The sequence below is a fragment of the Amphibalanus amphitrite genome, unplaced genomic scaffold (assembly GCF_019059575.1).
Source record: "Amphibalanus amphitrite isolate SeventyFive unplaced genomic scaffold, NRLGWU_Aamphi_draft 000245F_arrow, whole genome shotgun sequence".
Lineage (NCBI taxonomy): Eukaryota > Metazoa > Arthropoda > Thecostraca > Balanomorpha > Balanidae > Amphibalanus > Amphibalanus amphitrite.
In genome coordinates this window covers 489931-503755 of record NW_024881740.1, presented here as the reverse complement: position 1 = coordinate 503755, position 13825 = coordinate 489931, and the positions used below count along the sequence as shown (strand labels likewise).

General features: G+C 49.5%; 1 protein-coding gene across 1 annotated transcript; it reads left to right on the top strand.

Annotated features, from left to right (window-relative positions):
• Window positions 1-951: 951 nt before the first annotated feature.
• Window positions 952-6086, top strand: LOC122386278 (2-phosphoxylose phosphatase 1-like). Its single transcript, XM_043375325.1, has 3 exons — window positions 952-1033; window positions 4439-4612; window positions 4789-6086. The coding sequence occupies exons 1-3, from the start codon at window positions 961-963 to the stop codon at window positions 6000-6002; spliced, it is 1461 nt and encodes a 486-aa protein (XP_043231260.1). The 5' UTR covers window positions 952-960; the 3' UTR covers window positions 6003-6086.
• Window positions 6087-13825: the final 7739 nt, after the last annotated feature.

Here is a 13825-nt window from a genome sequence, read left to right as displayed (position 1 = left end):
CGTCGAACAACATGTTTCATAATAGGTGGGAGGTAGGTCGGATTGGCATAAAAGGCCGAAATCAAGGTGTTGAAAGCTCACAAGGCCCATAGCCAATGCAAGATGTTGAGAATTGGCCATTTGGGTCATGACATGACCTGAAAAACAAGGTCATATCTCCGAAACCAAAAACCACAGAAACTTGAAATTTTCAGTGGACATCAAGAAAGGATAGAGGAGCAGCTATACGAAAAATCAGCCTTCTAGCTCTAAAAATGTTGAGTGCAGAGCAGAAAGACTACCTGGGGGGGGGGGGTGGCAACCACCACCACCCCACCCCCCCCCCCATGTGCGGGCGAGGGTTAAAGGAAACAGTCCACTTTCCTGAAATCAGTATTTTGCTATTGATGTATGATTTTTTATGCTCAAAATATTCATGAAATAAAATAAAACCTTTTTGTAAAAACAATTATTTTCTATGTTTTAATATAGGACGAACTATATTCTATGTAAAATAAAGTTTGACGCGGAAGCTTATTACGCATTGACCAATCATATTGCGTAGCTCAAACCTACGCATACTGCATTGGCTGTAAGCAGCACGCTGATTGGCTGACGATGACGTGGCTGCATTCCTGTGCAAGGCACGCATTCCTCTACAAGGCACTCTTTTCGGAACGAGAAATGGAATATCTTCGTCTAGGGTGATCGTTGAGCCGTAAAAGTTCCTGATTTGTGCTTGTCTCAGCTCAAGCTACGAAACCGCTATTCCAGCTCAAAACCCCATGTTAAAAGTGAACTATTTCCTTTAAGTCAAACCAAAAAACATTGATATGTGTGATGCATAGCAGATAACTGATAAGACTATTATTCATTCATTTTAACAAACATTGTGTACTGTGTTTCAGATGCTTGAATGAGCTACACCAAAGTGGAACAAACTCTAAAGACCAGCAGTTGCAATTTGCAATTGAAATTGAAATGAAGATAATTAAGTTGTTATGTCTCAAGCAGTCATGCATCCTTTTCCTTCTTGTGCTCATTGTGTATGCAGGTAGGTGTTAATGCATTTTAGTGTGTGATGCAAGTCCGTATAAGAGAGTTAGAATCATCCTGCAATGGACCAGTCACTTAGCATTAGGAAGATGTCACTGGTGGACACCGCGCAGTGCCGGCTCCAAGCTGTTCATATGTTACCTTTGGCTCTGTAGACTGGTCTGTATCGGTTGTTACTACTGGACGTAATGAATGAATGACGTAATGAACTAATGACTTTATTACTTGGTATTAGTAAGTCTGGCGTCGTACCCACCTAGAGCTGATTTCCTTGTAGACACATTGCTGACACGGGTTCAGGGTTGACAATCGTGATATGTATCGCATGGGCAACCTTGCGACGGATTGCAATTGTTGTGCCCCCGCACCACTGATTGAATTTTCTATCTGCACTAAGGGGGCATAGGGCACATGCCCCCACCAGATTTAGGGGGCCCTGCAACGCCAAGGCCGCTGACGGTCCATGCTGGCCATATGGACTCAGAAGAGCTCCACAGGGCTCGCCAGAGCACCTTATGGCAGGGTTGTGGAGTCAATGAATATTCAGTGACTCCGACTCTGACTCCAATACCGGCCTCCAAAAACCAACTTCGACCTCGGCCCTGGTCCTCATCGAGCACCCAGATGGAACGACGGAAGCTCTGCGGGAGGTGGCGGGGAAAATATGCTCTAGTTACCGGGCTGAGATGGTGGCGCTGAAGACGGCAGTGCAACATCTCCTGGAGCACCCACCCCTCGAGCAGGATATAATCATATGCTCCGACTCACAGGCGTCACTTGCGACGCTGAGGGGAGGACCAGCGGCCCAGACGTCCCCTCTAGGTGCCGCCATCTGGGAGCACATGGCGGCACTGGTGGCTGATGGGGACCAAAGAGTCCACCTCCAATGGGTGCCGTCCCACTGTGAGCTGGAGGGAAATGAGCGGGTGGACGCCATCGCCAAGGTAGCCACCGTCCTCCCACAGCAGGGAGTCCCGGTCGACGTCCGCACAGTGTACCGTGCGGCGTCCCGGATGGCCAGAAAGGAGGCGATCAACAACTGGCCGGACGGCTGGTACAGGCGGCTGATGGACGGCCACCTACCCGCACCGCTGCCCATCACTACTCCACGAGAGGTGGCGGTTGATGTGCACGAACTGCGCGCCGGTCACTGGTCGGGATCCGCGCAGTATCTGCATCGGATCGGCTGGAACCCCGGTCGGGACTGCGCACAGTGCAGCTCGCTGACGTGCCGGGCGGCCGGCCGTCGCTGCTGTGGCGAAGAGGAGGCAGACACGCCAGAACACATCCTGCTACGCTGCCCGGCACTGATGCGACTACGCCTACGACATCTAGGCAACATACACCCGAGGGAGGAGGAGGTCCGGAGCTGCAGCGGCGTGGTGGCGGCCCTGGGGGCCGCCGCCAGGTACCTTCAGAGCCGGGAGGCTATGTAGCGACCGCTACGTGGGGAGTTAACAACAACAACAACCTCGGCCCTGTTTCACCGGTGATAGCAGCACACTGCTATTACACGTGTCAAATTGGGTTTCCATGGAAACATCAACAAACCATGGCGTGTCAAACTGTGTGATGTCATCAAATATTGCCGCTAACATCTTCACGGCCGTGCGACCAAACAAATTTATCAAACGCATTCAACAAGACAGCAACTCTGCTCCAAACGTAGCTATGAAAAAGCTCACGGATTACACCAAACGTCATTAATGTGACGTCATCACATTACGTCAGCTCGCGCAATTTGACAGCAGCGTGCTGCTATCACCGGTGAAACAGGGCCCTCAACTCCGACCCCGGGCAGAACAATTGACTCCGACTATAACTCCAATTCCCAACTCCGCAGTCCTGCCAAGTCTGCGGAGTCGATGGATTTTCGGTGACTTGGACTCGGACTCTGGCTCCGGTTTCCAAAATCGACTCCACCCCGACTCTGCAGCCCTGCCCCATGGGTTCCTGAAGAGCCTATTCTCCCCAGAAGAGCTCCACAACGGTCTCTTAGGGTCCCTTGCCAGTTTTTGAGGGACCCTTGGCCTTGCCGGCCTCTCAGGGCCCCTTGACCTCTGAGGGCTACTTTCCGGTCCCTGAGAGCCCTTACCGACCTATTTGTAACCAACCCACACCCGTCTGTAGCCACACACCAGTTTCAACGAGGGCCCATGACGGCCACTGTGAGTGCCCTCACCAGCGCTTCCAAGTGCCGACACCAGTGTCTCTGGAAGCCCCATATCATTCAAATCTGCTGGCCTCCACCAACACCTCATAAGGCCCTAAGGTCCTATATCGGCGGTTCTAAGGGCCGCACACGCCATACCACTTACCAGTGCCTTTAAAGGTTTCCAAACGGTTGCGCTGAGGACTTTACACCGGTGGTTTAGAGGATCCTATTGAAAGCATAACACAATCCCTTAGTGTCGCTGAGCTTTAACCATATACCGAACTATGAGGACCCCACTGATTATCACCTCTTCCCCCCGTAATGTCAGCAGCAGCGCGCCAGGCAGCCAAGCGGCCACGAGCTACTCGATTGTTAGCGCCTAGCACCGGCAGCTAGCCCACTCCCGGCTTGTTATCGGCCGTAAGCAGCTCTAAAACGGCTGCAGTAACTGGTCGATAAAGTAAGCAGATGTGTAGACTGGAGATCAAGGCAGATTAATGACCAATGAGGTTTTTTGCTTTACGTGGGTGGAGTGTCGAAGTCGGCTGCTAAGCTGTGAGCGGATTTCATCTGCAGACGGTTCACTATGACCATTGTCCAGGTCGCGGTCCGCTGATCCTTTCATGGGGAGCCGAGTCACAGCAAAAATCCATTCACGATTGCATCTAATTATACGACTTCGGACTTACTAACCTGAGAATGCCTTCTACCTAGGCTGCGGAGTTGATCTTCCGTTGACTCCGACTCCGTAGTCCGTACAGAACTGTCGACCCCGACCGACTCCTGCAGACCTGGCAGGGCTGCGCGGAATCGACGGATTTTCGCTGACTCGGACTCCGACTCCGGTTTCGAAAATCAACTCCGACTCTGACTCCAACTCCGGTCACAACTTTCGACTCCGACCGACTCCGACTCTGCCTCCACTCCGCACTCCGCAGCCCTGCGTTCTACTACCTACCGGCCGGTCGGCAGTCGGCACCCATTAGCGGTCCACCAGTGACGTCAGTCATCAGTGCTAGTGTTAAGCTTATTGTCGAATAATACACGGGCGGTAGTTTGTGGTAGTTTCGACCTGTATAAGATACTTGTAAATGTCATTGTGCGTTGAAGATCTGCCTCGAGCTCAGAATTGGGAAGCATTTGGGTATCCCTATTGTACCATTTGCATTTATATGGTGCCTCTAATTTCAGCATCCAGTTTAGGTTATCATTCGTTTTAGACTTCTTCACCATTATTCTCTTTTACAGTGTGTTCTCGTCTTTTGAGCATGTCAATGTCAAGAACATCAGATGATCTGCTTTCACCTCACATGCTCAAAATAATGAGGGAGCGGCGTCACCAGCTTACTGGAAACAGCTCAGCATTGAATGTCTTACGCAAGTCGTGTGTGTCCATTGACAGCATTAAGGCTGGAAGAGAAGGTAAGCTTCTGATGGTGCTGATGGCTAGAGGCGCCCCGTTTGAACTGTGAACAATGGCGTGCAGTACGATATCCTGAATGAAAATCAGTGTTCAAGCTGCTACCTACTGTTTGTCAAGGATCTGGCACAGGGTGGAGATTATTTACTGGAGTGACAGATAATGGCGTGTTTTCCAGGTCAGGCGCCTGAGGGGTTCCGTCTGCGCGCCGCGCTGCTGCTGGTGCGCCACGGCGACCGCGGCCCGCTGCTGCCGGTGAGGAACCTCTCCGACATCGACTGCGGCGTGCCGGCGGTGCTGCCGGCCGGTCTGCGCTCCGTGTACGCCGGCTACGGCCGGGCGGCGAGCCGCGCGGCGGCCGGCTGGCGCGCCCGGCTGGAGGCGGTGGGCGGCACGGGCGCGCTGCTGCCCGCCGACGGCCGCTGCCGCCAGGGCCGGCTGACGCCGCGCGGCGTGCTCCAGCTGCTGCGGCTGGGGACCGCGCTGCGGCCGCGCTACGCGCCGCTGCTGGCCGGCGTGGCGCCGCAGCGGCTCACCGTCTACTACTCGCCCACGGAGCGCACACTCCAGAGCGGCGCCGCGCTGGCCTTCGCGCTGGCCGGCGAAAAGTCGCTCGGCGGTGCCGTCTGGCAGGCCACGCGCAACGTGGATCTGTGCGTGACGCAGTGCAGTTGCCCGGCGGCGCGGCAGCTGTACACCCGCGCCGGGCTGGCGGCGCGCCGCCGACAGGCCGACCACCCGGCCTTCGGCGAGCTGGTGTCGCGGCTGGGGCCGCTGGCGGTCGAGCAGCCGCCGGAGGCGCCGCCGCTGCGTCCCGCCGAGCTGTGGGACGCGCTGCTGGCGTCCGCCTGCCACCAGGCGCCGCTGCCGTGTCTGGGCGAGAGCTGCGTCTCGGCCGCGGACGCCGGCAGCCTCGTGGTGTTTCGCCAGTGGGAGGCGCGCCAGCCGCGCTCCCAGGAGCTGCGCAGCGCCGCCAGACTGCGCATGCGGCGCTTCTTTGAGGAGGCGGGCCGCCAGCTGAGCCGAGGGGTCTCCGGCGAGCGGACGGCGCCCCTGCTCACCGTCTGGGCGGGCCACGACCTGACGCTGAGCGCTGCGCTGCTGGCTCTGGGGGTGCGCGCCCTGTCGGCCCAGTTCCAGCCGCCGTACGCCTCCCGGCTGGCCATCGAGGTATACGAGCCGACGCCGGCCAACCCTCAGCGGCTGTGGCAGTTCCGACTGCTGTACAACGGCGAGGACGTGACGCCGCTGGTGCCCATGTGCGCCGGCGCGCCGTCTGGCCGACTCGACCTGTGTCCGCTGCAGACGCTGCTCGACTTCACCGGGCCGGGGTACATGGCGCCGTTCGGCGGACGGAGCTACGAGCAGGTGTGCGCCGACACTAACCTCTGAGCGGCGGGGACCACCGGCCGGCGCGGCAGCGTCTCCGGGTCAGGTACGGCGCCAGTGGTGCACAGGGTGGGCCGCCGCTGCACGTCATGGTGAGACCCGGGGCTGGTGGAGGGGACCTTCCTAAATAGTCCTTCGCTTAGCGATGACAACTTTTGTACGTGAGGGAGGTCACTTATACTTAGCTGCACTGTCTACTTAATCTTACTACTTACACATTACAGTTCCGTGGCGCCTTTTGCGAGCTCATAGTGTTTTATTAAGCCCGTTTCTAGCGTATGCATTTTTACTTTTTAGCTAATCTATTGGAGATCACGTGACCGCCTCAATGTAAGTTGCAGGCAGTTTTGCTCCAAGTCTTCCCTTTCATCCGTCTTGATTTTGTGTAGTCAGACGCATGAATCCACCGTGCCACTAAAGTTGTCATTTCAAAACGTTGCCTTACGACTTAATTTAAAATGGAAGAGCTTGTATCTCTTTCCGAACTACCGTGACACCTAAAGTCAAGCGGTTTCACGAGCCAGAGCTACCTTATTATTAATTTAGCTTCCAGTGCTAACAGCACCTTGTAGAGTTACAGCCGCCCTGGTCGGTGGATCCCCCCGATGTAATAATTCGCCACATTCGACACGCCTTTGGCTGGCATTCTGTTAACGAGTCGCGGACGACGGCTTTATGCGGTCTTGTATCGGTCAAAGACCGCTGCCTGGGGCGCCAAGCCATTTTCTAGTCAGAACCTTATGGGTTTTAAGTTTCCGGGTATTAGTCGTAGATAAACTACATTTACCAGTGTAATACCATACCATTATTGATTTTCTAGCCTATCGTATCGACGGGTTTTAGTTTGGTGATAGCACTTAGTTTCTTGCACTAAGTGCATTTGAGTGTATTTTACTACCTAGGTACCCAAAGTTTAGGGAAGTATTTGTGATATCAGTCTATATTTCTTATTTGTATCTTTGGCTCCATTTTCTCGTATGCTGCGGTATAGACGTAGGCAAGCTACAATCTCAACAATCTGAATGTCCAATTGGCCATCACTTAGAAAAGGGTAGGCGCCAGACATGTGCTTGGATCCGGAAAAATGGATCTGAGATCCGATCCCATGGATCCCGATCCGAGATCCATTCAGATCATAGATCCAACCCCTCAATTTTGTCGAGAGATCTACTGGGATCATAGATCTGACCCTTCAATTTTGTCGCTAGATCCACTCGGATCATAGATCTGGCTCCCCAATTTTGTCGTGAGATCCGTTGGGATCATAGCTCATACATAGGTGCTCAAAATGTTAACAACTTTCTTTCATAAGAAGTTATGAATACCAAAGTATGGTTAGAAACAAACAATCTTATACAAAGACCATATTAGTAAAGGCATCCAGTTACATTATACAGAATACAAAATAAAGGAGGCTCATGACGGTCACAACTTGAGAGAATTGAGTGACATGAAGATTGTTCACAGTTCACATACCAACAGAAAAGTTTGCATTAACAATTAACATAGAGGTAAGTCAAAGTAATGACTAATGAACAATACATAACTACGTACCTACCACATCACAATTCATGTTAGAATCTACATAGGGCCTGTTCCAGCGCCTCCAGAAACCTCCAGAAAGCTCCAGAAAGCTCTAGAATCCTCCAGAGAGCGTTCCAGCGCCTCCAGAAAGCTCCAGAAAGCTCCAGAAACCTCCAGTAGCCTCCAGAGAGTTGAGAGGTCCAAATTTCTCTGGAGGCTCTGGTCTACAATTATGGCGCACATGTGACAATCGCGAATGTAAACAAAGGACTTTTGACTGATTATTTTACAACTTGAATGTAAAGAAAATTACATTGCTATAATTTTGTTAATCTTTCTTAATAAAATTGAAAATAAATTTTGTGTTTCAAGAGAAAACAATCGTCATTCTTTTGGTATCTGTGATGCCAATCTCCAGAAATCTCCAGATTGCGTTCCAGCGCCTCCAGTGAAACCTCTGGTAGAGCCTCCAGTCAAGAATTTCTACTGGAGGCGCTGGAACAGGCCCATAATGATATTGATAAGACAATCTCATTGATCTTGCAATAGACAACCATGAGGCTTTCCAGTTTCCAGCTACCACAATTGATTGATAAACAATAAAAGATGATACTGACACATGTGGCTTGGTTAGGTAAAGGTATTTCAATCTATTGAAAGAAATATTTGATAAAATAAACTGAGATATAAACAAAAGTATAAAAATATTCAACAGCCTGCGGAAGCGATGGGAAGCGAAATATCATTTTTTTTTTTTGAATTTTTCTCCCGACAGGCCGAGGCCCTGGTCGGGGTAGGGGGAAGTTACTAGCTGGCAATTAGCCAGATCTTCCGTTTTACTTTACTTTAAAGCCGGCTATGTTATTCCGGCCCAAGGCAATATCAAGAGCAAAGTTTACGTTAGACCGGCTCATGTGACGTCCGGTGGGAGCAAGTGCAAGGGGAAGCCAGAAAGGGTGCCAGAGTGGCAGTGCCGAGAGGGATTTTGAATACTTACATGTCTTGCTGCTGTATCTTGATGCTGAAATGTGGAAGTGTTGTAATGTGTGCTGTTGTTGTGTCGTGAGTTCCACCAGGAAAGTCCTAACTAGAAAAACCTGGTGCCTATCTTAGAGGGCAAAACCTGTGCGCTTTTGCCAAATTGCACAGGAAAAATCCCTTTGCTTTGATATTACGTTACGTTATATCGCTAATGTGTGTGTGTTTGTGGAGCTATCGCCTTCATCCACTCCCGGGGGCCATGGATGCAAGCCACCTAGGCCGCGCCCGGGGTGTCCGGCCAGATAGCTTGTGTCTCGAGTGGGCCTCAACCTTTAAGAGGGATCCCTGTCGAGAACCACCTGCCCACGGTGGGCAGGTCCCGATTGCCGCCGCCGCCGCCGGAGGGACGCAAACACGCGCGCTCGCAAACGTAAAGGAATCACGGCGCAACAAGAACAATTGAAACAAAGACAATCACAATGAAACCACGAGAAAAACCAAGAGAAACCAAGAGAAAATCATGAACTCGGGGAGGGGAGCCCACCGCCGCGTGCCAATGGTCACCGCGGCGGCGGCTGGTGCCCGTAAGCTCGGGGCTCCTACAAACCTCCACCAAAAGCTGAATGGTATGATTAGAGAACTGACGTTTCAGTGCGGGGACCTGTGTCGTAACATTCCATTATAACGGGTCGTTGCGGACGGCATAGCGCCGACACCCCTTTCTCGAAGCAGATGGGGGGGGGGGGAGGAGCCCACCGCCGCGTGACAGTGGTCCCCGCGGCGGCGGCTGGTGCCCGTAAGCTCGGAGCTCCTAAATTGACATGGCCAGTCTCGAATTCTTCAGAGATCAAACAGATTGAGTCCCGCGCCCAGAACCGCTATCGACGCTTGCCGACCACGGAACTGAGCGCGAGACTGTGCTATATGGATCGTTCTAGTCTGGAATTATTCAGGAAAGAGAAAAGCAAGTCGAGTAGATCCGGGTGAGAATCGCCGAGGAGAGTGGGAATTGAAAGTGCAAGTCGGTTGTTTGTGATATATTGGATTATAGGTTGCCTCTCAGTTTGATATTGGGGACAGTGGATCAAGAAGTGTTCAATTGTGTATCTTATATTACAACGTTGGCAGATTGGAGGGGGGCCTTGATCAAAGATATATTCATGTGTCAATTTGGTATGTCCGATTCTAAGCCTGGCTAGAATAACTTCTTTAAGCCGGGTATTTTGATAAGCAGTCGACCAGTGCTTAACGATTGGCTTGATTGGGTGAAGATAGAAGTGCGGGTTTACGTTCCATTCGAACTGGATATGTTTTTTATAGGCCTCGTGAATCACGTTAAGGTAATCTGATACCGGGCAGGGGAGGGAGTTATTGGGGGGTTCGCGGAGGCTGGCTTTGGCCGCTTCGTCAGCGCGCTCGTTCCCCACAATGTTCACGTGACCGGGTATCCAGATTACCTTAACTTCTCTTTTTTGATTGGTGATTTGGTTAATTTGTCTTTTAATGTCTCGCGTGATTGGGTGTGAATCATTATGGGCCACTGCGATTGATTGTACTGCGGCCTTGGAATCAGTGCAAATCACCAGCTGTCGATCTGTTTTGTTGATTACATGTTGGAGCGCTGCGTTAATCGCATAGAGCTCAGCCGAGAAGATGGAGTGGTAATCAGAGAGGCGGAATGATTGTATGTGTCCTTTTGTGTAGAAGGCGGCTCCGGTCTTGTTGTCCGCCCGGGAACCGTCTGTATATATAAAAGTATGGTTTTTATGTTCATTTTGGAATTCCAGGAAAAGTTGCTTCATTTCGTCAGTGTTCATTTCTTTTTTCTTGTCGTCGAACAAGAACAGGGTTTCAATGGGGTGCCTAGTCCAGTAAGGGCTCAGTGGGGGGGGTTTCTAGGACTTTTGGAGTTTCTATTTTATAGTCCCTGAGTATGTTTTTAAGGTGTCTTCTTATTGTTTGGTACTTGTATTCTCTATGTGTTATTATGTTATTTTCTGGTAGGTTACTGAGTATAGCATATGGTATTGTATCTTTTCTTGCCATTACTTTTGTGTAATACCTTATAAGCTGGTATTCTCTTCTTCTTTCAAGAGCAGGAATGTTGGAATCAACACGGAGATTCGACGAGGGCGAAGTGCGGAGTGCGCCAGAGATAATGCGAAGAGCGGAATTTTGGATACTCTCGACCTTGTTACTGAGAGTAGTGGATATATTAGTTAGTAGAAAGGCATTATAATCCAAGATGGATCGAATCAGAGATGTATATAGAAGTGTTAGTGTTTTCCTGTCAGCGCCCCAGTGCGTGCCTGAGATGCACCTCATGATATTGAGGCGCCGGGTGCACCTTCCTGTGATGTCTGCTATGTGTTGTGTGAAAGTGAGTCCCCTGTCCAGTGTGATGCCTAGATATTTAAAGGTGTTTGTTTGTGGAATCTCAACCCGGCCCAAACGGAGCGGGCGTGGGGGTGTGGGGTGTCTGCGTTGCTTGGAAAAGGTTAGTGAGGCTGACTTGTGGGGAGCAATTTGCATTCCCCACTTGTCACACCATTTGTTTACGTGGTTTAGTACCGTTTGAAAATGTTCATTTTTTCTGCCTCACATGATTTTACGATACGATTGTTTGTGAATATCATCTTTGTAGCGTTGAATTTAATGACGTAAACGTAAGCTGAAACGGTATTATATGGCCCTGAGCGGTGTGCGCCTTGCATCTTAATTTTATTCACTTTTGAAAAGAATAACAATATCTCACGTCATTAGTTTAGAGGGCCTATTACGGGGAATCTTTTGGAATCATTACAGTCTTGGTCAAATTAAGATTTTTCATTGGTCAAACGATAATGACGTAATAAAACCATATTACCAAAACGTGAGCTGTGAATTTCGTTTGTCTTTTTTTGGGAGGCTCTCTCATAACAAAAGCACAGCATGGCACCACACGTGGCAGCTGGCAGGATGCCAAAAGTGGCCAAAAGTAGGTAATCTGAAGAAGTTGATGCCATTTTTGAACTTGTAATTTTATTAGGAAAGTATTAGAGGTTGGTTGCTATTCTTACTAAATCGAAATTGTGTTGCACATACTAATAGCTCATATGAACATTCTGGATTGGGATTTCATACCTGGCAGAAGTGGATTGCTGGATTATTTTTAACAAAACTGACCTATTTGGCTTCCAGGTTTGATTTCCTAACATCTGTCCATAGGCGGCAGAACAGGGGGGGGGGGTGTGGCACCAGGGTACAGTGCCCCCCATAGAGTTTGGCATTTTAGCATTAGCCCTACTGGCGTTGCAGAAAGAATGGGACCAAAATGAAAATCTGCAGTGCCCTGCTGCCACTGCATCTGTCTGTACTGTTTGTTCTTTGAATTAAAGTGGCTGTAGCTTGTTGATAAGATTGTCATCAGTGCTGTTATGAAAAAGTTACAATTGGTCACAAAAAGTAGCAATATGCATGTTCTTGGTTTATTTTAAATGTAGTACAAATGTTGTTTATTTAGATTCAAATTTAATGATGATACCTAATGATCACAAGTGGTCTTAACCAATAACCATGTCCACAAGTGATAATTCTCAATTGTATTGCACTGTAAGGTGTACAATTATGTAGGATAAGGGTTTCATTGGCTACATGTTGTCGTGAGATCCATACAGATCATAGGTCCTCCACAAATTTTAGCCCGCTGGATCCGCAGAGATCATAGATCCGACCCCTAAATTTTGTCGAGAGATCCATTCAGATCATAGATCCAACCCCTGAATTTTGTCGAGAGATCCACTCGGATCATAGATCCAACCCCTCTATTTTGTCGAGAGATCCACTGAGATCATAGATCCAGCTCTCGGATCCAAGCACATGTCTGGTAGGCGCTAGGTATCTCTAGTTCGAAACAAACCGATTCCCGCGCAGAAAATGCCAGAAGTTTTATATATTTTGTTGTCCGGTAATGCGTGCAGGTTGGGGCCCCTGCGTTATAGCGCATGGCCATTCAAATACGTCTAGCCGGTTATGCATATGGACTGTTTATGTTCGTAGCTTTTAACTAATATTTAGCCTTTCTCTGCCAGTCTGTTTTGGGAGATGCCATAGAATTTCGGGAGAAGCTATAGTGCCTTTTCGTGCTTTTTCGGGGACTGGAATTTCGACGATGCTTTATTATATTCGGGTTTCAATCCCGGTACCTATTCATCTTGTTTGTAATGTACAAAGTAGTATGAAACTTATCAGTATGTGGGCTGTGCAGTGCAATTATTTCTAATTATTCAGTATTTTGATTGGTCACGATTATATTATGAAGGTACTTCTGCATGCCGCTCTGCATGTGGTAGGTAGCTCTTATACGGCCTTGGTGTAAGTTTTGTCTGATGTTATGAACACACTATAACCTGCACATTGCGACTTGTGAACGCTGATTAGCGACCACTATTCCAACTTACGTACGAACTGAACGGAGACATATCACCATTGCTGTGGGTAGCGAGGGATGACGGCGCGTCGCTCACCAAGGCTCACGTCCCACCACTGTGCGTATTTTATTGTGTAAACTTGATGGACAGTTGTTTCGTTTAAAAACACAACAGGCAATACGTGATTTTGGTGGGAAAGGGTGCATTGGTGATGTAAATTGTGATGTTTGCTAAACAGTCTCTTTTTGTTCGTATCTTCGAGTCACTTGATGTGCTTGCTTTCTGGTGGGCACGCTTTTATATGTATCGCAACAAGTGGGATACTGAACAATGGTAGCATGGTCATAAGCACGATAATGGCTGTGTAAGGGGCGCCCGGGCTCCCTTACGAAAACACCGTGGTGTTGTCTTTTCCGCAAGGCCATTTGCAGTTAAGTTTTTCCGAAAGGTAGCAGCGGTATCTGAACGTGTTTTCTGACGTTTGACTCTTGGGAGTTCACGATTTTTTCATGTTACATTCGTGCAATTTCGAGCAATATAACCATGACTGAACGCGCCTATATGTAAGTCACCCACATAACCACTTTATGCACGTTTTGTAGTGCTGCATCCGCGTACAATAGTTTTTAAAGAATCGGTGAGAGCGTCTTCATTGTGAATCTGAATTGAAGCCCGTCTCCGCCACCATCGTGATAGCTTTTGTACGTTTTTGAGGACTGAAGACTCGCGGGCAGACCGGTGTATTTCCGTATATGTTCCTTTTGGCTCTTCCCTAGTGCGACAGCTGCGGACAGGACTATGCCAATTTGTACGTTTCTGCGTCTCATTTAATGAAGTCTTGTATTTAACAGCACTACTTTGCTCGCTCACTGTGTAGTCATGCACAAATGTGTGGTTTTATAGGAGCTTGTT

Bases quoted from the DNA above. Each gene is read 5' to 3' on its own strand.
- LOC122386278 (XM_043375325.1), top strand. From the start codon at position 961: ATGAAGATAATTAAGTTGTTATGTCTCAAGCAGTCATGCATCCTTTTC. The intron at 1,034-4,438 runs GTAGGTGTTAAT...TCTCTTTTACAG, and splicing joins TGTGCTCATTGTGTATGCAG to TGTGTTCTCGTCTTTTGAGC. The intron at 4,613-4,788 runs GTAAGCTTCTGA...CGTGTTTTCCAG, and splicing joins CATTAAGGCTGGAAGAGAAG to GTCAGGCGCCTGAGGGGTTC.